Source organism: Taudactylus pleione, unplaced genomic scaffold (assembly GCF_031769625.1).
Source record: "Taudactylus pleione unplaced genomic scaffold, aTauple2 ptg000395l, whole genome shotgun sequence".
In the NCBI taxonomy this organism is placed as follows: Eukaryota; Metazoa; Chordata; class Amphibia; order Anura; family Myobatrachidae; genus Taudactylus; species Taudactylus pleione.
The window spans coordinates 2,475,653-2,502,343 of NW_028284796.1; the positions used below are offsets into that span (position 1 = coordinate 2,475,653).

General features: G+C 45.9%; 1 protein-coding gene across 3 annotated transcripts in view; it reads right to left on the reverse strand.

Moving 5' to 3' along the window:
* TRPC1 (transient receptor potential cation channel subfamily C member 1) overlaps positions 1–26,691 on the reverse strand; it is a 94,822-nt gene that overhangs the window by 12,277 nt on the left and 55,854 nt on the right. For all 3 annotated transcript variants that reach the window (XM_088446272.1, XM_088446270.1, XM_088446271.1), the window contains 4 exons: positions 24,558–24,697; positions 21,758–21,901; positions 10,159–10,334; positions 1,363–1,564 (listed from right to left, as the gene is read on the reverse strand). In XM_088446272.1, coding sequence (XP_088302398.1) covers positions 1,363–1,564; positions 10,159–10,334; positions 21,758–21,901; positions 24,558–24,697 — 662 coding nt within the window. The remainder of the gene's footprint in view (positions 1–1,362; positions 1,565–10,158; positions 10,335–21,757; positions 21,902–24,557; positions 24,698–26,691) is intronic.

Below are 26,691 nucleotides of genomic sequence, written 5' to 3' on the forward strand. Positions count from 1 at the left end.
TCTCCTTATTTCATAAACACATTATTTTGTTTTCTAGGAAGTGAAAACTGTCAATGTGCGATAAGAATCTAGGGTAATCTAAGCAAATTCTGCAGTTTAAACCTTCACTTAACTCTAGTTAATTAGTTTGAGCAACATGTCAGTCAAGATGACACTTCGTATAGAGCATCACATGTTTGCTGAGCGTTATGGTGCATACACACAGTCAGATTTGCTGTCAGATCTGTACCAGATATCTGTAACGATATCTGACATCTGATGTGTTTGCAGTCAGATTTGTCAGATTTCATTCATTTTAATACAGGCAAAATCATTCAAATCGTACATCTGACATATCTGACCATGTGTATGCACTATAAGACCACATACACAAGCTGCAATCTGGTTGTTCACGATAAGTGTCACACTTCCAGATTGGTGAGATATAACTCTATCAAATGCATCTTCTGGAATATGCCCCGCTTTAAACAAAAAATAGATTTTAAACCAGTTATACAGTAGTAATAGGGGACGCCTAGAGGATTCCCATGTAACAGCAGAGGGCCAGCGCAGAATAATGCCAATTTGTGTTTTTCCAAAATATTTGTTGGTTGTGTATGTGTGCGCGTATGTGTATGCTTTTCTCAGCACATGTTATATAGTGTAAGAGGACATATCATTAAACCTTTATAGAATTATCACTAGCAGTCCCATTACTTACTAACACCTCTTACAGGACCCATATCTATGGTTCCCACAACTTACAAATGAAACACAAGTGACACTTCATCCACATAATACTTCCCATTACTCCCAATGATCATCACCTGATGTGTTGAGCTTTACAGTAATGCTTTACATTTGGATTAGAGCTAATGCTGGGTCTTCAATCTTGGAAGAGTTTTAGGGTTTGGGATAAATTTAGGCCTCTGTAAGGCTTAAGAGGGTAAAGTTGATGATGAAGTTTTTGATCTGAGTAATCGTACCTTAATAACTGGGAAGAGGAGACTGTTCAAAAAGTGATACTTTGTTCTCATTATACACATGGAGCGAATATAGAAGCTCTTTTTACACTCTCACCTAAGCTGTCTTTATTGCTATAAGATCCATTAGTAAGCCCCCATGAGGAGTCGTCTAATACCCACTTTATTAACATAGCCTAGGGCTTGTGCAATATCCATGGCCAATGGAAGTTTTAATTTATCACCGACACTGTTGAGCAAACTCAAAATCACAACTTGATACATGAAAGGATCTAGGTAACTATGGGACATAGAAATATACTATTGATACCTAGCTCTTTGGTATAATAGAAACGCTGACACAACTTACAGTGCACTCTCATAATGACAGTTATGGAATATACATGCATAGACCACTTACAGCTATGAGCTGGAAGCTTTTATGAAGCATGGCCACCAGAAGCTTGGTTAGTACAATCACAACCACCACATTGTATGTGCCAACAATTACTGCTCCCACAAAAGACTGCAGTTCCTCATTATAATTGAATCTGGTCACAAAAAGGGCCACGTGCGCCAGAGAGAAGATGTACCAGAACAGAGCATAACATGTCCCAATAAACCTGCAACAAGAGAACGTTACTGTCAGATACACAGAATCTTCCACTGTAACCAATATGTGTGATGTTGATATAAATAATGTGCAATACCCAGTAGTGTAATTATAAGTGCAAATATTCTACAGGTCACATATAGTAAGTGGATAAGAACATGCTGGTTAACTGTCTGAAAAAATACAGACGTGTCCTCATTCACCTAGCATTTCTGCACCATATGGTTGAAAGTGTTTGGCGCTACAATGCTTTTTCACAGGTAGGAAATACTTTCCGGGATTCTGTAGCTGATTCGCATTGTAGCTGCATACAAAACAAGAGATATGGTAAGAACTTACCTTTGTTATCTCTGTTTCTACGAAGTCCATAGGGTCCACAGGGTTGACCTTGGGGTATAGGTTGGGAACCATATCCAGGCACCACGCAGTTAAAGCTTTTAGCTCCCAGGATGCACTGGGTCCACTCTCCCTATAGCCCCGACCCCAAGCCAGAGGCACCTCAGTTTGTAAGTAGCCAAAGGACGGAGGATGAAAGAAAGAGAGAGAAGACTGGAACACTCAAGAACCATACTCACAGAGAAGGAGATGGGAAACCGGTGACCAGTAACACAGCTCATATGAAGCCAGGTGCGTCAGGGCGGGTGCCCTGTGGACCCTATGGACTTCGTAGAAACAGAGATAACAAAGGTAAGTTCTTACCATATCTCTTGTTTTCTACTTCAAGGTCCATAGGGGGTCCACAGGGTTGACCTTGGCGATGTCCCAAAGCAGTCCTTATAAGGGTGGGGACGCTCCTGTGCTGAGAGGAGAATTTGTCGCCCAAAGGAAGCATCCTGAGGGGCAAAGGAAACCAATGCATAGAACCTTAAAAAGGTGTGGACAGAAGACCACGTGGCCACCTTGCAAGGCAGAACAGCCAAGGTGCCACAGCGAGCCACCCATGAGGGACAGACAGCTCGAGTAGAATAAGCATCCACAGAAACAGAAAGGCCTATCCTATGTGTAGGCCCCTGAGATAGTCATACAAAGTCATCTAGCCAATGTCAGTCTATTGGCCGGCCATCTTTTCCTGTGAAATCCAAAGACCACAAATAAGGAGTCTGATTTCCTGAAGGAACTTGAACAGATCACATAAATCCGGAGAGGCCGGACCACAGTCAATGAGGCCACACCAGCCGAGAGGACTGGTGATTAAAATGACAGTACCATAAGTTCCAGAACAATATGGAACTTAAAAACCACATTAGGAAGAGACACAGGGTGAGTGCGACTCACAGCCCTGACATGGTGGACTAATCAGAAGAGGGAGCCACATGAGAACGCTCCCAAAGCCGACACTCTCCTGGCAGATGCAAACGCCATAAGAGAGAGAGAGAGACTAAGCTATAGACCATGTAATGGCAATCAAAGCTAGTAGTTCAAATGAAGGTCTCAGAAGGGCATGAAGAACCACTACCAAATCCCAAGGAGCCCCTAGGGGAGACAAAGGGAGGCATAATCCAGAAAACAACCTGAGGGATGGATCGGATACCAGAGAGTGGAGCAATTCCACAGCCGAACCCTACTGACAGTACAGAGATCCACACTCTCAGAAAGGCCAGGCAGAAGGCGAGACCCAAGACAGCTGGAAGGAATGTCAGAACTTCTGGAAATCCTAAACACCAGAGGATCGTAGTGACAGGGACGATACCATAAGAATTATGTATGCCACAGTCTGTGGTAGAACCCAGCAAAAGCTGGTCTATGCGCTCTAAACATTTCAATAATGACAGAGCCAGAGAAGCCTTAGGACCACAGTAGGGACATAGTCAAATACAAACGATCCAGGTCCAGGGAAAAACCAAGGACCCTGAGACAACAGGTCCGGATAGTGAAACAGCAGGAACGGAGAATCGATGGGGAGACTCCGAAAAACTAAGTACCAGTGACGTCTGGGGCAATCTGGAGCCACCAGCAGGAAAGCACCTCCATCTCGATCAGTGTGTGATAGAGTCAGAAGGCCATGAGGACCACCTCTGGGAGGCCCCCTCTGCTCACTAAGAGGTGAAACCTCACTTGGAAAAGAGACCAGTCCATGGGAAGCACATCGTGACAGCTGAGGAAGTCCGCTTCTCCATGGAGAACTCCCGGAATGAACACTGCAGAGATGGCTGGGAGGAGACCCTCGGACTATGTCAGAATGTGTGACATTCCTGTCATTGCTACCTAACGACCAGTGTCTCCTAGATGGAAGCCACTGTTGTGACACTGTCGGACTGAACCTTTTCAGGTTTACCGTGAAGTATATGTTAGGCCAGAGTGAAGGCCCAAGACAGCCTAAAGTTCCAACAAGTTAATTGGCAGGGCGGAATCGACAGACTTCCAACTGCCCCGAAACGAATGCGGACCAGACACTGCCCCCCAGAGACTGGCGTCCGTAGCAAAGAATACCCTGGATGAGATGGCCATAGCCACCCAGACAGAGACCGACTCACCTCCGGAGAGAGCATCATCGTCTGAACAGTGATACGATGGAAAAACTCGTTCCATCTGGAGAGGAGCCGATTATGGAAAGGCCTGCAATGGAACTGAGAATATTCCACCCTTCCAAAGGCACTCTGGATTTTAGAATGCGCATTATAGAGTGTAATGACATATGTCGACTGCGTAGACATCCACGCACTCCTAGTCGAAGAGTGGAGATCTTGTCTTACGCCAGAAGAATTCTCAGATTCTGAGAATCCCGCAGGGCTCCCAGATGAAGTATACCTGTGAGGGATGCAGGGAGGACTTTTGCCCCGTTGATTAACCATGTGTGCGTGAGAAGAAGCAACAGTTAACCTGATATGGCTGCAAAGTACCTCGGTGATCCTGCTAAGACCAGGAGGCCGTCCAGATACTGGAGCAGTCGGATACACTGAATAGGTGAACTGTCAGAAAATCCATAAATCTGGTAAACCCTGGTGGGGCTGTGGACAGTCCAAAGGGCAGAGCCCGAAAATTGTAAGTGTTGCTGTGGCACAGCAAACCTGAGCCAATGCTGATGAGAGGGCTCTATATGTACCCGTAGGTACGTGTAATGAATATTCAGATACCATAAAGTCCCCAGGTTCCAAACATCGGATGATGGAGCATATGGGACTCCTCCCGAGTCCAGGCACCTTTAAAACTGGTTCAGGGATTTGAGACAGAGGATAGGCAAATGAGGACCAGTCGGCCACTGCCCCAGAAAGAAAGTAGAACAACCAGTCCCTCGCTGAGATAGTGAGGCTGGCCTAAATAGCTCTGCTTACCACAAAGTCTGTATAGCTTTCTGGATTTGTAAGGCCCTGATCGGATCTGAAGAAGGGCCCGTGTAACAACACATGTGAGGAGGCCGCCTGAGCAATGAGAGGCCGCACCCGTGGGAGACTACAACTCCTACCCAAGCTCCGTGGTGACTTGACACCAGCACTGGGTGAACTGAGAAAGTCGGTATCTCACTCTGGAATCCCCCAGATGTAGACCTGTCCCCTCAGGCGGAAGGTTTATCCTTAGGTTTAGAAGCAGGGTCGTCTGGAAGTCCAGGTCTGCTTGGTACCAGGTATGGTGGCCCTTGTGGAGGCCGACAACCTACGAAAAAATAGGCCCTTAGGCTGACCCTGAGGACAAAAAGACTTAACAGATTTAGTCCGATTGTAGTGGGAGTAGCTGAAGGCGGTAATCCTGTATTAAGGATACTGCCAATGTTGCTACAAACTTGTCAAGGTCAGAACCAAACAAAATCTTCCCCATAGATGGTATCTGCACCTCTGCTTTCCCAGAGCGTATCCCTAGGGTACAGCGGCGGATACAGTCGCAGCCGAAACCCTGAAGGTTAGGAGACTAGTATCCAATGTAGGTATTGCCATATATGACAACTGCATATCTTATGTGAGCGAGAAAAGACATTTGAACCCCAGACGTGTTGGAGGGGAAAAAACATTACAAATGCATCAGCCCAGTATGCAATAGTATTAACCAACCAAGCGACAGCCATGGTAGGACAGGCAACCGCCCCTGAAAGCGAGTATATTGATTTTAGGCAAAGTTACCACCTACGGATCCATAGAATCCGTCCAGTCAGGAATGGGAGGCATAGTAACGCCTGTAGTCAGACGAGTAACATGCAAATCCAACCCAAGAGGTGATTTCTATTACTTGTGATGACCCTCAGGGAATGGGAAACAGGAGGCCAAATCGCTTTTGTGACACCTCGTATCTGGCGACAGCCAGACTCCCGCCCTGAGATCCACCCGCTGGACAGAAACGGGGATCCCCACGTTAAACTGAGGGTATATGGTACAGGTGCAGGATCGACATTTTCTATAACCAGAATGGACCTGACCGCCAGCCCCAGAGCAGAGATAATAACAGGTGTAGCATCGCGCTCTATCTCCTGGTCAGACATATCTGACTATCGCGGAAATATTAAGCAGCACTATACTGGTCCTGACTGACGCTAAGAATAACTGCAGGGACCCAATATCAGCGTATGCAACACACAATTCCACCTAAAATATGTAAACGTGCAGCACGCAACAGTATGTGACAAACCTCACAAATATTGACAAGTATATATATATGTGAGGTCTCAGAACCACCCTAAGGGCCTGATTCAGACCCGCTCGCAAGCACTATGCGCTCGCGAGCGGGTTGATGTTAGGCCACTGCACATGCGCACACCGGGGCCGGCTCCGACGCAAACGCCTGCCGTTTGTGGGTGGCACCACTGACATCACCAGTGATGTCAGTGGGAGAGCTTCCAGCTCTATTAGAGCCAGAAGCTCCCTGAGGCTTGCGGCCACGAGACCCTACGCAAGGGTCTCGTTGCAAGCCCGATGGTCGCGAAGGTCTTGACCATCGCGACCATCATCTTGGCCGCTCCAAAAAATAAAAAATACGCCCTGATTCAGAGCGAGCGCTCTTTCAGAGCGTCCGGCTCTGAATCAGGGCCTAAGTACTTTAGCTGCATTAGGGCAGATAGTAAAGAAAAGGGATAGATATACTGTACACTGACAGGTGAGAGAAAAGGCACAGACAGTCAGCACTAGCATAAGTCAAATACAATGCAGAAATATATATACATACATAAGCATGACATATAATATACTGCAAAATGTCACTACATTCAACTGCCCAGATTCAGTGTCTGGGAAGGCTATAGCGCTGTGTACACTGACCTGATGGTGAGGTACGCAGCGGGACAGGACCAACTGCCATCTCCGGAGATCTCTGCTGCACCACAGACAAAATGGCCGCCTGGAGACCTCAGAGGAAGCAGCTCAGCGATGCCAGACTATAACACCGGCGCGCTGAGCTGAGGGGAGGAGCCGCTACAACAGGGAAGGCTTCCTACCCTGGCCGGCTATTAACCCCCGGGACGCCAGCTCCCAGCGACGATCGTTAAGTCCCTGGTGGGCTAGTGGACACGCGGGGTTTGCCTCCATGGAGGGGGAGCCCGCCGCCACTGCCAGCGCCTCCGGTCTGTCCCCAGAGACCGGAGGCATCGGACTGCATATTACCCACGGGCGCCGCAAATTAGCGCTCAGTGACTTACCTGCTCCCCGTCAATCCGGCAGCAGTCCTGGGCGCCCGCAGAGTCTGGCTAGTACAGACTCTGGGGTCCCACTGAGATCCCCAGATCTGTACTGGCGTCTCAGCGCCGGTGGGGTGACAGAGCGGCAGCTTGGACGTCCTATTGACAGTCCGACGCTGCCGCTCAGAAGAGTCCAAAGTAAAAATAAAAAACTTTGAACTAAAAAAAAATTCAAATAAAGCTTAGGGGCTGCTAATCAGCCCCCCCTGCCATAACGGTGACCCGACTCCGGCCGGGCACCAACTTAAACTGAGGTGCCTCTGGCTTAGGGGCGGGGCTATAGGTAGAGCGGACCCAGTGCATCCTGGGAGCTAAAAGCTTTAACTGCGTGGTGCCCGGATTTGGTTCCCAACCTATACCCCAAGGTCAACCCTGTGGACCCCCTATGAACCCTGAAGTAGAAAGTCGCTTACAGTGTAGCAGGCATACTATATTAGTACTTCTGTCACAAAGGGATTGGTATAAAGTCGCAGATTAAACATAACGATATGAGGCATGGCGCGGTCGCTCATATTGCAACTCTGGGCCTGATTCAGACCCACTCGCAAGCGGCTGTCCGCTCACAAGTGGGTCGATGTTGTGCTCTGCGCATGCGCACGACGGCGGGAGCTCCGTCGTGCGCATGCGCCAGACGCGACGAGCGAAGGACTTTCCTTCGCTCGTTGTGTCTGATCAAAGGGGGCGTGCTGTCGATGTTGATTGACAGCACGCCCCCTTTGGTGGGCGTGCCGGGGGCGTGCCTCCCTGACGGGAGAAGCCGGCCCACTGACATCACTAGTGATGTCAGTGGGAGTGATTTTGGCTCTGATAGAGCCAAAATCACTCCCGGGCTTGTGGTTGAAAACCTCAACCGCAGGCTCCGGCTCGCAGTTTCGATGGTCGCATCGGTCACGACCATCGCGGCCATCAAACTGCACGCTCGTATAGGCTGTGGGTGGTGACCCACAGCTATACGAGCGTCCAGGAGGACGCTCCATTTTTATGGAGGGCGGCCCTCATTCAGAGCGTGCGCTCGGCTCAGAGCGTACGGCTCTGAATGAGGGCCTCTGTCTTTTGCCTTTTTTTACCCAGATACACAGAAGTATATGAGATGACGGCAGCGTCAGTGTTCAGTGCACACTTCCATCGTACTTTTGTCACATTAGTTATGCGAATAAGACGCATATTATATAAAAAAGTCTCTGCGGTCGCAAAGTCTGTGGCAAGCCAATCATGGCTATTTGGTGCGATTTGAGCAAGGGTGTATGTGGAAATATCTGCGCTATGCATGATTTACAGTTTGAACCTTTTGCTCCTCATAGTAAGTGTAACATTTCTGTTACAAAAGTTGCACTGTTATTTGTTTATTGGGACTTACTGGGACATATCAAAGTCCCATTTTCAATATAAAATATAATGAAATACAAGCACAACCACATCTGTCATTTACCACTCAGAGGTATCAAGGCAATAGTCAGGAACATTTAGCGAAAATGGCACTTTTTGCATGGTTTTCATGCTAATTTATATTTCATGGTATGTATTAAACTGTAGGCTTTAGATATATTGTGCAAAAAAATTCACATTGTAAAATATTGCCGAACATCTGGGTTTTTTTTGAAAAGTGATACTTTCTGAATGTACTGTATCAAGAACAGAAAATTATTTTAACGTTCAAATTTGATTGCTTTGGATTTGAAGTTTTTTTGGGCAAAATCCTGCACTCAATTGGATATGCCCATAATACCACTTTCAGACAGAAAATGGCAAAAAACCCGGCTTTTACCCGGCATTTGCATGCCATGTTTTTTCCCACTCTCTGTCTGATACTCCTTTCATCCTGAAATGAAATTATCGGGTAATTCACTTTTAGCCGGTAATTTGCTAAGCAACCCGGTATTTTTGCCTGTGTGAAAAGCTCATCCCGGGACTAAGGACCTCATTCAGACCCACTCGCAAGCGGGTCGATGTTTAGGCCCTGCGCACACGCAGCGGACACACGGCGCGTGCACAAGCCATGGAGCGAGAGAGAAATTCTCTTGCTCCGGGGCTCGCTACAAACAGGGCGGCTGTCGATGTTGATCGACAGCTCGCGCCGTTTAGTAGGGGGGAGGGGAGGTGGTTTCCACAAACGGAGGCGTTCCTTAAGGAACACATGCCGTTTTGTGGGTGGCCGCACTGACATCAGCAGTGATGTCAGTGGCGAGCTTCCTGCTCGTTCAGAGCAGGAAGCTCCCTGGGGCATGCGGTTGCCGAGACCCAACCTCAAGGGTCTCGACGCAAGCCCCGATGGTCTTGACCATCGCGACCATCAACCTGGTCGGTCGCTAAAACTGTGGGTGGTAACCCACAGCTTAGCTAGCGACCAGGAGGCCGCACTTCAAAAGACAAGCGGCCGCCCACATTCAGAGCGACCGCTCGCATTTTGCGTGCGCCTCTGAATAAGGGCCTAAATTCCCGGGTCGCCGACCCTGCAAAAAACAGGGAGATGACCCTTTCACATGGAAAATTCCCGGATTGTTTAGCAATTTACCGGGTAAAAGTGAATTACCCGGTAATTTAATTTTCAGTGTGAGAGGGGTATAAGTGAGAGAACAGATATTTCAAGACACATTTGCTACTGTATTTCCACGCCACAATAAATTATAAGAGGTGTGATTTGTGTTGCCAGCCTGAATGAGTACACAGGAGAGTTTGGGTTGATCCAAGCTGTTACTGGCTGCTTCCACCTGTAAATTAAGCATCAAATGCAGCAATGCAATAAATATCCCAGATAATACCATCATCTTCACCAGTGTGCCCATAATTTGTTCATGTGGGACGTTATTGGCCGTGAAGTGCTTATTCCCGACTAATCAGACAGGCACTTTGTAGCCATCGCTTTGCGCCCATGTTTGTGCACATTAGACCACACGAATTAGTCAACTGAGATGGAGAATTCTTAGTTAAGAATAAAAGTGGCACAAATATTTAGATAGACATTTGAAAAAAAAAAAAAAGGTCACCCATACATTAGACGTGTAACTTACGAGTGGAAAGTGTCATTGCTCTGCCGCTCACAGAAGATCCCAACACAGTCCTTTGGTTCATTGCTTTGATATCCTTTGTCATACAGCTGTGTCAGTCCAATTGTGAATGAGAAAAGCACAAGCAGGAACATACCCAAGAACTTCCCAAAATCCTGCAGCATCTGACCCATGGAAATCTGCAATTTAACAACACACTTGTTATGTATGATAAAGGATCAATAATCTCTCATTCACAACTGTAGTGATTGCTTTGAGTAGAATCTGGCTGCTTATCTGCTTCATAAATTACAGTGCACTGGGCTTTTATTTACCTGCAGGATTTATCCACATAGGTCATTTGGGGATACGTTCAGCATCCCAGCACAGAGGATGCAAGCACTCAGAATACAGGCGCCGGAATGCCGAAAGTAAGTAGCGGGGTTGGGGGGAGGGTTAGGCACTAGGGGGGAAGATTAGGTGTAGGGTGCGGTGAGGGGGAGGTTAGGTTCAGGCACTGGGGAGGGAGGGTTAGGTTAGGGAGAGGGTTAGGATACCTACTGACAGGTGCCATCGTTGGGATTTGGACCGCTGGCACCCCGTACACATCCCGGTAATTTGCACTTGTGAGCAGGAATTCTATCCACAAAGAGCTCATATGGAAGGGTAAATATTTAAACGTGTATATGCTGATGTGAGCCACTAAATAGAGGCAGCCATGCGTATTCTGTATTTGTGCTCCTTCTCTCAATCATTACAGGGGGCGGCTTGTACACAATGGCTGCAATCATGTTGTTGTGCTGCACTGGCTTTATGGGAAAACACTTTTTTTTTTAAACTAGGCAAATTTTATCCACAGAAGTAGGAAGGTGGCGGGGAATACAGGTATTATATAAGAACACTTTTCCTGATTTCTTCCCATTGTTACTGTTATTCAGAAAATTCCAACAAACTTTCATTGCATAGATTTTTAAAGTACGGGCACGGTTGGAAGTTGGTATAGAGCTAGTACGAATGGTATCTTTATTCTTAACTAAAATAAAAATGAAACTAAAATTTAACCCAACGACTAAACATTCACACAAATAATACCTTATCATATACACTTAAGCACTTGCTTTTTACCATTTGTGTTGCTTGCAAAATACACATTCACCATTGGGCATGAGCAAAACTTAGACCTATCTAATACAGTATATACCATTCTCCATGTCGTGTGCAAAAAAAAAACATTTGCTAAAACACACGCAACAAGGAAGCACCTATCAGTGTTAGCTGCGCATTCGCAAACTGACAATCACAAGTGGTTTTCTAGTCCTGGTGATCATCATCATCATCATCAGTGCATTTGTCACTGCCCCTTACTACCTGCACCTAATACAGCTTTCTCAGACATATGTGGGAGCCATACACCCTGTTACTGTAATCGGCCTACGCCTTCATCTCCCCTCCCATCTCCAGGTACAGGTCAGTGTAATTGCCAAAATAACACTGACCTGTACCTGGAGATGGGAGGGGATGCACAGGTGAATACGTGTGAGAGTTTATTGGGCATGTGCAGCATGCTAGCAGCTAGCTACACAATGTGGTGGTGATAAAACCTGTTGACTGATGATCATATTGCTCACATATGTGTGTGTGTAATCATTAGGTAATATTGAGCAATGTAATCAGGCAATGAATTGAATGAATAAAAGATAAAGTCTCTTGTCTGTGGGGAGGTCATCATACTAGTAGGCAGAGCCGGAACTAGACTTTTTGGTGCCCTGTGCCAGAGAGAGCATTGGCGCCCCCCACCCCACACACCATTTTGTAAATAGGAACATAAGAGCCATGGCCTCATGGGGAAGGTCGAGGGACGAGATAGGAGAGGCCAGGAGATGCTGGGGATAAAATAAGAGGAAGCTACAAGTGATAATGATAATAAGTAGAAAATAGACAGGTCTGCACAGTCATCGCACAGGTCACACCACCCTAGTTATGGCCCTGCTAGTAGGTGTTTCTTTGCCCACCATGAATTTTTGTGACAAGGCCTCCAACATTAAGTTGCTGTGCTTCTTGCTTGGTGTAACTTGAAGGAACTGTGCTTCTGCTGGAGCCTATGGACTGCTAGTTCTTGTTCCGCCTGGAGGGCCTGATTCAGAGATGTACGCTAATGCCACGACAGCTGCTATCCCGTACACAACAGCTGTCCGAAAATATGCAAATGTTGCAGACACCGAGGATTGCATTGGGACGACCCTCTGCAGCTTTTCAAATACAAATACAAGCATTTGCGTACAAAGATGCAGCATCAGTCACATATAATTCCATTATCGCAGTTCTGAGTAACTCTATGACTACTCAGAATGGTCAGGGGAACTCTGATGCCGGAGAGATATTTTTATTACATACCGGATCGCAGATGAAGGATTTGATATTTTTGCCGCCACTCCCTGACTGTCAATCACACTGCAAGGAAAGAGTCTCTGCGTGCGACTACAGTATGATGCATGCACAGTGCGACTTAGACACATGTGCAGATTACTGATAATGGCTCAGCCGCATAAATGTCAGCATTGTGTAAATCTCTGAATAAGGCCAGGAGTGTGATGTACAGATAAGCACTTCATCTATCATTTACTGGGAGCAGATACAAATGGCACCTAATACTTTATAATAAAGTTGGTGTAAAATAGTGCACGATGGTGTCCTGTAATGGCTGTATTTATTCACAGATTTATAACAGCTGTGGACTTGTATCCGACGGATTGAAAGGATCCTCCCTATACAGCACTTAAGTATATTAAAACGCCTGATTGCATTTGCTCAGTGTACGTGCATTATTGTTGGGATCATTTAGCTTGATGTGAACGCACTACACTAAGTGCATCCTATTCTTGTCTTTTTAATACTTTATAAAAATGCACAGCAATGGGCTATGCAAGGAGAACTGGTAATGCATGTACTGTAGAAGTGGCATGGATGAATGAGCCAGGGTGGAGAGAGGGATTTGTGTATCATCAATGTAAAAGTGACACTAGAAGCCAAAAGAATTACTTATTTGACCATGGAAAAATGTGTAGATGGATAATAGCAGGGACATTAGACAGGTCCTTGAGATACCCCAAAATAAAAAGGGAAATAAGAGTAGGAAATACCACAGCTAAAGCCATTAAAGTAGGGATGTGCAGGCTCGGATAGGTTTGAGTTTGCACGTTGAGTTCGGATTTTTCCCTCCAAAAAAACGGAACTCAGAAAGAGGCAAAACGTCATCTTACATGGACGAACATCATCATTTCTGGACAAAAGTCCAGGAATGATGATGTTCGTCCATGTAAGATGACGTTTTGCCTCTTTCGGAGTTCCGTTTTTTTGGAGGGAAAAATCCGAACTCAACGTGCAAACTCGAACCTATCCGAGCCTGCACATCCCTACATTAAAGGCATTACCAATAAATCCAGCTGGAAGGAGCAATTTTGCGAGTGTGCAGAATGGATCCTGCGTAGTCGCACGCAGCCCCTTCTGTGCCTTTGCCTGATTGACGGGCAAGGCCAGGGACTGCGTCACCCGACGCAGTGTCCTGGCCTCACAAGCCGGCCAGTCTGAGTAAGCCTGAGAGCTGGGCGGCACAGATGGTGTAATGGTTAGCGTTACTGTCTCACAGCACTGAGGTCATGGGTTCGATTCCCACCACGGCTATAACTGTGTGGAGTTTGTATATTCTCGCTGTGCTTGCGTGGCTTTCCTCCGGGTACTCCGGTTTCCTCCCACACTCCCCACAAAATTGACCATACTGTGTATGTCTGCAAGCATGTGATAGGGAACATTGGGCCTGATTCAGAGCCGGACGCTATTTGCGGATGGTCGTTCCAAAAAAGGGGCCGGCTATTTAAATTGAGCGCTCGCTCTTGCGGTTTGTTGACACCTCTATGTCTGAGCGAGCGAATGAAAAATGCGCTCGCTATTTTGTAAAGACGCCCCTTTGCCATTTGCATCACACGTCATCTCCGGCATTTATTAGATTAGTGCTTGTGGTAGGTTTTTCTTACCGCTATCACTGCGAGCAGTTCAGGCTAAAAGACAACCAAGTGACGTGATCGATGACGCTCCTTTACTAATTATGCACTCCCATTAAACGCCCTTTTGACCGTTAGGCACGCCTGCGTTCAGATCTCCACTCCCCCGTTTTCAAGCACCTTCCCCTGTTACCACCCACAAACGGTACATTCTGTCAATCAAATTAGCAGCCCCTCGCTGTTTTACGAGCGCACGATTTCCGACCGCAATGACTGGTTTGCGCATGCGCATTACGACCCATACGCATGCGCAGTTGTGCAAACATCGCTCAGAGCGAACGAGCGGCTGCGTACGAGCGGCTCTGAATCAGGCCCATAGAGTGTATTTTCCACCGGGGCAGGGACTGATGTGAATGGTAAGATATTCTCTGTAAAGCGCTGCGGAATATGTGTGCGCTATATAAATAACTGGTAATAATAATAAGGCTTATTCAGCTGGCTGGAGGCCTGGCACCGTCCACCATCGCAACCATCGAACACAGATGGTCGCGATGGTGATCCCAGCTTGCGACCTTGCTCGCAGTGCTGTGTGCAGCTATGCAATTGCGATCCTTGCTGAATCACCCCAGTGTGCGCTATGAGGGGGGGCAATTATATGATGTGACAAGATTTGTGTTAGGAGAGGGGCACATACTAGATCAGTTCTAATTTGTAATGTAAAGACAAAGCTACTGTGCCTAGTTTTCGTGTACTACATGCAAAAGCAACCAGTATTGTCCTGCATGCAACTTTTAGCTAGTTTTGCTAAATGAGGCCCTCAGTGTGCAATGATTATTGTCAAATGTACACAAATAGTTTCCCCCACGCAGACCCTGATTTATTAATCTAATTGCAGTATTATTCAAATATTGTCAGAGGTAGTACCGTCTCCAGGAGTGGTAAGTGTCCTCTGACCGCTTGTCCTAGGAAAATATTAGGGCATATACATATGCATTACCCATGTATGAGAAAGATGAAGAATCATTTTGCCAGTGGGGGTCACAGTCTGCAATAGCACAGCAGTAGCCTTTGATAAATAGGGAGAAGCTCTATCTCCGGCAAAAACACCAGTTTAGCTGGAGATAGGACTTTTCTATGTTTACTACATAGGCCCCTTATATTGTACAGTAAAATGTATAACTGAATCGGTATGTAATGCCGGCGGCTGTTTAGCCACCGGATCAAATACCGACAGCGGCAGGCCGGCGGCTACAAATCCCAACAGCTAAAGGTAAGTAACCTAACCCTCCCCTCTCCCCCCCTAACCCTCCTTTAGGGGTGCCTAACCCTAACCTCCACCCTTAGTGCCTAACTCTAACCTCCCCCCAGGGGTGCCTAAACTTAACCCCCCCTCCTCGCACCCTAAACCTAACCCTCCCGAGGCGTGCCTAGCCCTAACCTCCCCCCCTAGTGCCTAACATTAACCCCCCCTTCCCCGGGGGGGTGCCTAACCCTAAGTCCCCCCGGGTGCCCCTAAACCTAACGCCCCCATCCCCGGGCTAAGTGTTATACTTACCCGTCCGAGGACGATCAGGATGGCAGGGGTCGGTGTTCCGGCATCGGGATTAAGATAGGCGTCGGCATTTCGACACCTATCTTAAGTCCCTTAAGTCGGGCAGGAGGAGTCGGGATTTAGAACGGCGGCATCGCGTCCGCCGGTCTATTAACTACATCCCTGCATAACAGCTATTGATGAGAAATCAACTGCTAAATACTGTATGCAGTAGAGCAACTGTAATATAAACAACTACATCTTCCTTCACATAAAAAAGCACTAGGCTCTATTCCCTCACTAGTAAGAACATATTTTCAGAAATACTTTCTTTGATCGCATAGTCATGAAATCTCTACTTAAAACAGAGAGCTCCAGAGAAGAGGCCAGATTCAACGTCTACATTTCCTTCTTTCCAGGATTAAATGATTTAATCTTTGTAGCCCACGAGTGCATTTGCCAGCAGTAGGAAGAAATATGCATGACTTCCCAAGTTTAGCAGAGTCACGTTGCTGTCTATTCTCTGCCAAATGCAGTCAGGGAATCATTATGAAACGTAGAGGCATTAGAGTATAAAGCGGCCAATGATTACATTGGGCTCAGATTACAGCTGGAGAATAGCAGCTGATGCGCTGTGCAGACATTCTCTGCTCTGCTGGTTCCAGGATACATCTGAGTCCCCTCTTCCTCCCAATGTATCTCTGGGTCACAGATACAAAGAGGGTTAGATGTACATGTGTATGTATCCTGTCATAGCATTACTGAACACACTAGTACAGATATTAATATATATACTGTAAATAAAAACAAGAACATATATACTGTAATGTATAAGTAAGTGCTAAAACTGTCTATTATGTACTTACACATATATATATGTAGCCGTAAAAAATATATATTTCAGCCTGGCCATGCTCATTCATATCGTTATCGTTCAGATCGTTAAATTTTTAGTGCCTTCCAACCCCCAAACGACTAGCGATGCGCGGGCACGCATGGCGATAACCATATGATCCATCGGCCGTGCATGCAGGCCCACCTGGGCGATATCGTCCAGGTTACATAGGAACCAGCGATTGTTGATCGCGGGTCACTGGCCTGTCGTTGCTAGGTTAGTGGTGTGCTGGATGATTGATATCGATCATCCAGCACACTGGGAAGATGCAGACGATCAGTCAGCGATATCGTTATCACTGACTGATCGTACCGTGTGTACACACCATTAGAGTAACTGCATACTTCGTTTATTAATTTCTACTATGCTAGAAAGTGACATCAAGTGCCCATAGCAACCAATTAGATTCCACTTTCTATTTATCTAGCACATTCTAGAAGACAATAGCTAGAATCTGATTGGTTTCTATGGGCAACACTTCTAAAAACCCGCACTTTAGTAAATATTCCCCCAGGTGTTGATCCCATATTTTCTCTGGGATATCGTGACAAAATATCTCCCAGTTTATCTAAAATTGTAAACGTTAAAAGTCCCAAGTCACTTTCACTTCATTTCAAATGCATAATATACCTGCCATTAATTATTATTAAGTAATGAAAAATGAGGTGATTTATATTGCTATATGAATCATAATGCCCTCACAGATGTATAAATAGATCTTACAAACTAAACTCGGAGTCCTGAGAGTGGAAAGTTCTGAAAGCACAGACTGCTGTAGTGTACTGGTCAGTACTCGCCATCTAAGGTGCAGTGTTTGTGACTGAATGGTCTGACTGTGGCCTGTTCATGTGAGAATCCAACCAACACACAGAGACATAAATACTCTAAGAAGAGTTGTATGGGTAAAAGAACTTACTAAAGAGAGGCCTATGCACAAATCAGCGGCCTTCTCACCATGAAAGGTCTGCATGCAGGCTTTCTGTGATGATTATTGATAAGAATGTCCCAGAAATAGAAATGAAAGTAAAATTATACTTAAAGAAACAAACTGAAATATTATATACTATAGAATTACTCAGAAAGTTACTTGCTACACGCTCCCAGATTCCTGAGATAGCCCAGCCCCAAATGTCTAGGCAATGACCATTAATCACCTGACAACCACCCACTGTTTTATAAGTAGTTGTCTTTGGCATATTGTTCTGTGCAGTAGAAATGAAGCTGGTTGGTAAGGGCAGTAATTCCTCATATGGCTGCTGATAATAAACTCAGGGTCCAGGGAGCAGGTGGGCTCAGGCTATTGGCAGAAAACTCAGTAATAAATCCTACGGAGAAGTCGCTGAGTACATGTTGGGGGTAAATATATAGGAGATCTTTCAAATTATGTAAAAAAAAAAAAAGGAAGAAACATGGAAAAAGGATTTTTATTTATGACCGATATTCTCCATGTAATCCCATAAAATACATTAAAAATGTTAATTTTATTTGGATTTCCAATTTTAATATTACACCATAAATTCAACAGCTCTACCCCTGTCTCTCAATACCTACCCATACACGGTATACGTTTAGGAAGCCGGCGGACGGAATGCCGACCGCCGGCTTCCAGACAATTTAATCCCGATGAGGGACGAATGACAGGCGTCTACATCTAGATGCCTGTCATTTTACCGACGGCGGTAGACCGGCGCCCGGCATTCCAATCGAGCGGATGTCGGGCACCGCAGCGGACAGCCGTGGGGGGGAGGGTTAGGTTTAGGGCTCCCGGGGGGACTTGGGGTAAGGCATCCCCCAGGAGGTTAGGGTTAGGCTAGGGGAAGGGAGGGTTAGGCACCCCCGGGGGGAGGTTAGGGTTAGGCACCCCCCCGGGGGACTTAGGTTTAGGGAGCGGGGAAGGGGGGGTTAGATTTAGGCATTTAGAGGGGGGATTAGGGTTAGGCACAGGTGGGGGGAGGTTAGGGTTAGGCACCCTAAAGGAGGGTTAGGGGGAAAAATAGGTTAGTTTATACTTACCTGGGGAAAATCGGGATTTCCTCCTCTGTCGGCCAGCCGCTGTCGGGATTTGAGCCGCCGGCCAGGGGTCCAGCGGTAATTGATACACACCCCAAGGCACACATTCATCCACATCTCTCACACCACTCCACATTGCATCTACTCCATTTACCTGTCATATTTCTCCTACAAGGCACTTCTCTCCAGCTCCGTGTGCCTCTCGCTTTTATTGTTATTTCCTACTGACCCCTTCCCCCTTTACTTATCTGCACACATGACCTTACCTGTATCAGATACAGAAACAAGCCTCACACTATGCCCACTATGCCCTCTTTCCTACCCTGCTCCTTGCTGGCTGCTGGCAACATCTCACCCAAACCTGTGCCTGTGCAATCTTCACTATCTGCTCGTCTCTTCACCCCAAAGCTTGTATCTACCATCTGTGGATAGCAAACTTGCAACCATCCATGAACTATTCATTTAAAAATCCCTGAGCCTCCTTTATCACATACAGCAGTCTCTAGCTCTTTCGTACACGGCTCTCTCCCTCAATCACGGTACCAGATCCAGAGAGAGACAAGGAGTAGACACACTACCTTCTCCACACTGAGCCTTCCTAGTCTTATTCCTGAGTCTCCTTTATCACAGAAAGCAGTCTCTAGCTCTTTCCTACACGGCTCTCTCCCTCAGTCACGGTACCAGATCCAGAGAAAGACAAGGGTTTGGAAGGAGTAGACACACTACCTTCTCCACACTGAGCCTTCCTAGTCTTATCCCCGAATCCTCCATCTCCTTCTCTTCCTATGAAACACAAACCTTTCATCTCTGCTATGCAGCTGTGCGTTGCTACAGCCTCCATCTCCCAATTCTGCTTCTGGTTCACGTATATCTCATAATTTGACCAACATACTCTCATACGATTTGATTAACAGATATGAATTGATAATAACCCCACAGTCCCTGCTACCACAGAACTTCCTTCTCTTACTGTATGTCCGTCTTTGGTCTCTCCCAGTGGACTTCTGCCAGCAATTGTGACAGACACTCTCTGTACTTCAGTTTCCCTGCTCCCTCTCTAGCTATTCCAACACAGCCTTCACACTCTCTGACCACAACCTCTTTTCCTACAGCCTTACCATGGCTCATCATACCTCATGCTTCCCTGCTTTCATCCAAATCAGAATGCACACAGTGACTCGTAAATGCTCTCAGCCCGATCCACTTCTTACCGTCACTAAACCTACTTCACTTCCCTATTACTGCCTTGTCTTGCTCTGGTTTGGCAGCATCTTTCTACAATAGCCCACTCACTTCTGCTCTATCTATGACAGTTTACACCACCACACAATGGGCCTGATTCAGACCCAGACGCTATCCGCAGTGCGCTCGCTATTGCCGATGGTTACTAATCTGCGCAAGCATCGCTGTACGCGTGCGCAAACTACACAGAGCGTTCGCAGATCCCTCGCTCGTACAACAAAGCCAGCCCAGCAGAGTGAGTGACAGGAGAGGCCGTTTGTGGGTGGTAACGGGGGCAGTCCAGTAAAAACGGGGGAGTGGAGGTGTGAACGCAGGCGTGCCAGAGTGTTTCAATGCAGTTTCTGAGGCGTGCATAATTTACAGGCAGCGTCATAGTACACGTCACCAGCTATATTTTTACTCTGTTTTTCTCGCAATGTTTGCGGTAGAAATAAGCTACCACAAGCACTGCGTTCACATCCGATAGTGGTCTGCATACACAAAGTGAACGCTCGTACAGGTAAGATGGGCGTGCTTATGCCTTGGTGAGCGATCGCTCCCCTCCGCGTCACTTTCACATATTTGCATATGCATCAAGCGAGCGTACGCTCATAGCGACCGGGTCTGAATCAGGCCCACTGTCTCCAGCTATCCAAGCCACTATGGACTCGCTACAGCATTGCTAAGCACCACCGGATAAAGTCATCCTTTTATTTTTCAGTGAGCCCTTTTCACATGCCAAGCAAACATACTTCACTTCTATAATAGCCAGTCAGTCCCTAAGTCACTGGCACTTCTTTCAGAGTCTGCATGCCCCAGCCAGCTGCACTGTTACTCACCACTCTATTATCCATTCATTCTCACCTGCAACAAAGGACAAGGGGGTCTATTTACTAAGCTTTGGATGGAGATAAAGTGAACGGAGATAAAGTCCAACCAATCAGCTCCTAATTACCATGTCAAAGGCTGTGTTAGAAAGATGACAATTAGGAGCTGATTGGTTGGATCGTTATCTCCGTTCACTTTATCTCCATCCAAGGCTTAGCAAATATGTCTCTGCATTCCTCTCATCTCACAGCCACCCAGCTCAACCCTATTCTCTCTCATCTTCTCTGCTGAATGCCCAGCTCTAGCTCCCCTCTTCATCCTCTTCCTCTCCCATTCCCATAGTCCATTCCCATCCTCCCTAAAATGAACACTCATCTCACCAATCCTGCAGATACTATCTATTGACCTAACCTATCTCTCCCATTCAGCCCAATTTTAAAAATCCTTGCTGCAGTATTTATCTTTAGTTTTCCAGCAGGTGTCACAAGAACAAGAAGGCTGAGCCATATTTCTATAGCAACTGTCAGTTGTCATTAGCCTGTCCACACTACAAGCCATCTGATTGGATGCTGTGGGTTGATCAAAGCACTTTGCACCAAGTTGGTAAGTGACAAGATCACAAGATCATATTGGGATTTTAATCAACTCATATGTTTTACTGTTAGTACACTGTAAGCCACTCCATTATAAAGCATAAGAATAAATAATCCTAACTAAATATATACATTGCCAAAACCAGAATATTTTACTGGTTCCTGCCTTGTTCCTCTAAACTACACAGTAATTTACTTATTCTTTGCCAAAAAAAATAGGTGAAAGAAAACATAGTTGAAAAAAGTATACAAATGCTAATCTGCGTGCCTTCTGCTGCTGGAGTATTACATAAAGCAAACTCTTTGTATTGCATTGGTCTTTTAACTAATGCTATGAGGAATAATGTGACAGTTGATTTTAAATTTGTGGTAGCCCTGAAAATATTATAAAATCTTACAATTATTTTAACTGTAAGTGATGAATATCCAACACAAATACATTAAACCATCACAATTCTGATAAACAATGTCAGCCTCTTTACTGCCACCTTGTGTTTGTTATCCTTTGTTGCAACCGATTAACAAAGTATGACTGGAAAGGAGTTACCTGTAATGGGCCCAGGATAGAGCTGGTTGTGTACATGAAAAATAGACGGAGGTAACTGAGCACATTGCCAAAAGCAAAAAGACCTTCAGCCACAAGCGTGGGATGGAAAGCGTCCCAGTCCTTCCTTTCTGCAATATGGTAGAACTATCAAAAAGAAACAGAAAACACAGTTTGTCACTTGGGGATCTTTTAAAGTTTCTGAACTCACAAGTCTGAGGAACAAGGAAACCTCTGATGAAACAGGATTTCCAAACAGCCCTACTAGATGCGCCGTGCCATGGCATGACTCGGTAGCGCCGAATGTCTTTTCGTGCGACTTATTCCTTTATATGCATCTTATTCGCACACCGATGCAAATAGAACGCACAAGTAGCTTCTGCTGGCAAAAAGACGCTCTGCGCTACCGAGTCACACGGCGCTCACGTGTTATGTGTAATGCGACTTGTAGCACACAAAGGATAGATGTATGTGCACACATCTGTACTAATCACTATGGGTCTGATTCTGTATTGCCCGCAGCTGCATCTATTGTCAGTCTGTGACTTTATGCAAATTCTGCTACAAACTCCTTCCCTTGTGTACAGCCATGCGTCCACATTACTGAGACGCCCACTGTCAGCGCCTGTACATACAGTAATACCGACGCCACCAACGATCACACCATCAATACTTGCAACAGCCCTATGGCAGGTGGAGTTTCTGTTTGACTATGGCCTCCTATGCCTGAGAGTGTGCGTCTGTGTACGCTTCATTGACACTCACATAACATGCTCAGTGAACGGACCATTATTGTGTACATTTCTAGCCACCTCCCGGTCACCGCCCAGGAAAGCCCATCACTTTTCCACTACATTGCTGACACCGCACGTCTCTATCGCAGCAGTGCCTTTGTGGGTGCACTTGTATTTAGGACTTTTCCTGCATGCACAGTTGCAAACAAATCACACGACTATGTGAACATCGGCATTACGCGCGGTTTGCATGTGGTTCTGAATCAGGCCTTATATCTCATAAAGCTTTATTCACCAATACTCCCATATTACTGGATGAGAGGAAGTTGCTTTTGAGGAATGGGGACTGATTGGGTGAAAGAGATTGTATACAGGAGAGGCCGAGTACCCATTACAGACTGAGAATTAATAAGTATTTGTGCACAACTTACCACTGATCCTAAGCGGCAGCAGACTCAGCACCGGTGGAGTCTAATACAAGACGATACTAGTTTGGATTTTACTCCATTGGCACAATAAGGGGAATGTAAAGACTGTGATTCTATGAACATTTTAACACAATGGATTTTATGATTACCATCTATTCCATAAGAAGGAAGTCAGCCATATGCATGCATTAAGTTATTTTCAGGCTGGCCGATTATAATTATTTGCTAAGAAATATCACCTGTGTACTGTCTCATAATTGTTGTCATATTATAAGAAATTTTTTTTTAATGATATTAAATAGTTAAAATATTACATTTGTGGTTTATCATAAATTAACGAATATATATAAAGCTATCACCAGTGCTCTTTGGGCCTGATTCAGACCCACTCGCGAGCGGCTGTACGCTCGCAAGTGGGTCGATGGTCTGCACTGAGCATGCGCACGACGGAGGGAGCTCCGTCGTGCGCATGCGCCAGACACGACGAGCGAAGGACTTTCCTTCGCTCGTTGTGTCCGATCAAAGGGGGCGTGCTGTCAATGTTGATTGACAGCACGCCCCCTTTGGTGGGCGTGCCGGGGGCGTGCCTCCCTGACGGGGGCGTTCCCACGGGAACGCCTCCCGTCAGAAGCCGGCCCACTGACATCACTAGTGATGTCAGTGGGAGTGATTTTGGCTCTGATAGAGCCAAAATCACTCCGGAGCTTGCGGTTGAAAACCTCAACCGCAGGCTCCGGCTCGCAATTTCGATGGTCGCGATGGTCACGACCATCGCGGCCATCAAAATGCACGCTCGTATAGCCTGTGGGTGGTGACCCACAGCTATACGAGCGTCCAGGAGGACGCTCCATGAAAAAGGAGCCCGGCCCTCATGCAGAGCGTGCGCTCTGCTCAGAGCGTACGGCTCTGAATGAGGGCCTTTGTTCCTAATAGCTATTTATTTTTGCTTTAGAGAAGGGATGGGGAACCTCATGCCCGGGGGTCATATAAGGCCCCCGGAATCATTTGGTCTGGCCCTCAGGGCTTTTTTCTGCTAGCCTCATCTGGCTAGCAGGGTGCCTATAATTGCACCATGCAGCCAGAATCTGTGCAGCAGTGCCGCCTGGAGCGTCCTTAGGACACTGCAGACGGTCACACCGCTGCCCTTACAGCTCCCCGGAGCATCCTCAGGCATTGCTGTAATCACTGCCGATTGTGGCCCCGTCCCCGTGTGACCTCAAACGGAGGGGGCATGGCCTGCACCGGGCCCGCGAATAATGTTATATATATCAAAATGGCCCTCGGCAGAAAAAAGGTTCCCCACCCCTGCTTTAGAGACTCACAATTCCCTATAGAGGAGCAGCTGTGACAACTATTTACTAGCCTCCACTGTTATGTACACCTAACATCATTTTTATGGGCAAAAACAAAGACCTGATTCACGCCACTTTGAATGATAGAGCCTGCTTTATCTGACTCCTTTTTGACTGGAGTTTTTTGACATACAGTACTGTAATTGCAAAGTGAAAGACATCCCCAGCCTACTGACCGAACTCGACTCTCACATTGATGTATATTGATGGATAAAGGCAACAAAGTCTGCTGGCATCTGCGTTACCAGGGCTATAGCTTTTCCCTACATATAGCACTATGTATAATCACCTTGCTGTGAGCCACTATTTTAAGAGTAAAAGTTGCCAGATACAAAGAATTCATTACAAAGCTGAGCTGATTCCGAGATTCCTCCAGAAAATCTTCGAGGCCATCATACCAGAGACGCTTCACGTCCGACCAAACCATCCCTGAAAAAAGAAATATGAGATTTCAGAGAGGGAATACAAGCAATGTTCTTTAGTTCTTTCTCTGATCCCAAACAGCAACCAATCTATTTTCCATGGTCATGCATTATATATATTATTCCCAATCCAGGGCTGATTGAGATATTTTGAAGATTATGGGGGTAAATTTACTAAAGTGAGAGTTTCTAGAAATGAGTTTTAGAAGAGATGTTGCCCATAGCAACCAATCAGATTCTAGCTATTATCTTCTAGAACAGGCCAGGCCAACAACAGTTTTAGCATTCCCTAATAGCAAAACTGTAACAGGGCATGCCGGAACTTGTAGTTTCACAACAGCTGGAGAGCCACAGGTTGGCCAGGCTTGTTCTAGAAGGTGATAGTTAAATGTTAAGTAGAATCTGATTGGTTGCTATGGGCAACATCTCTTTTAAAACTTCCTTCTAAAAACTCTCACTTTAGTAAATTTACCCCATGTCGTGTCATTTTCGTGAAACTAACACAATACATTAAAACAAAAACTACACATCCATATTCATTTAAAAGCATGACAAACTGTCTTATTTTAAATTAATTACAGCTAGATTCTGCATTTGTGTGCATCATTGCTGACATTAGAATTTTATAAGAGACCACAGTGTGGAAAATAGTGCCTACATAGAACAGGGACATTCAAGGTAGACAATGTAGATGCATACATAAAAATAAAGGATAGGGGGGGTCCTGCTTATGAGATCTGATAATATATATGATAGAGGGCACAGCTGACACAAGAGGAGCGAGTGTGGGTAAGCGTGGGGATTGGGGCAATTGTCTAGGTGCATTAGTGCGGGTAGTATCGGTAGGAGTTGGATAAGCTGTAGTAATGAGATTGGTTTTCAAACAGGGTTTAAAAATCTGAAGGTTCTGGGAAAGTAAGTAATGCAAGTTATTATGGTGTAGCATGAACTGTATACATTTTGCAGTGACTATATACTGTAATATAATTTACACATTTGGAAATAGATAACAGATGTATGTCTCTTTTGTAAACTACATGTGAGCGGTACAGTTGCATTTGTAAATCACAGATTGGGACCTCTATGTATATTAAATACCGTCTTTGTGAACATTTGTGTCAGTGTTTGGAGGTACGAGCATGTGTCAGTAAGACAGAGTGATGCCTATTGTGTCAGTGTTTGGAGGTACGCACATGTATCAGTAAGTCAGAATGATGCCTATTGTGTCAGTGTTTGGAGGTACGAGCATGTGTTAGTAAGTCAGAATGATGCCTATTATGTCTGTGTTTGGAGGTACGAGCATGTGTCAGTAAGTTAGAATGATGCCCATTATTTCTGTGTTTGGAGGTACGAGCATGTGTCAGTAAGTCAGAATGATGCCTATTGTATCAGTGTTTGGAGGTACGCTCATGTGTCAGTAAAGGCCCCCATACATGGCGAGATTCAAAGTTGGTAAGATCAGTTGTACGATTTCCCTTGAAATTCTTGCCTTGAAATTCTTCATAAGATGTGGTGAAATGGTGAACGATTGATCATTAAGATCATAGGATAAGATGCATAGAAGTGTATCACATCGTACATGATCAGTTAAGATCTCCCTGCAAAACCATCTGATCTGCGATCCAACTAGACGACGGTGGGGACGCGCATCGGGGTCGCAGAGGACTCAAAATACAACTATTTGCAAACGATTGGTATGTCCAACCTGTAGAAACTGCAAAAATCGTGTTAAAAATCGTCCCGTGTATGGTCAGCTTAAGTCAGAATGATGCCTATTGTGTCTGTGTTTGGAGGTACGAGCATGTATCAGTAAGTCAGAATGATGCCTATTACGTCTGTGTTTGGAGTTACGAGCATGTGTCAGTAAGTCAGAATGATGCCTATTGTGTCAGTGTTTGGAGGTACGAGCATGTGTCAGTAAGTCAGAATGATGCCTATTGTGTCAGTGTTTGGAGGTACGAGCATGTGTCAGTAAGTCAGAATGATTCCTATTGTGTCAGT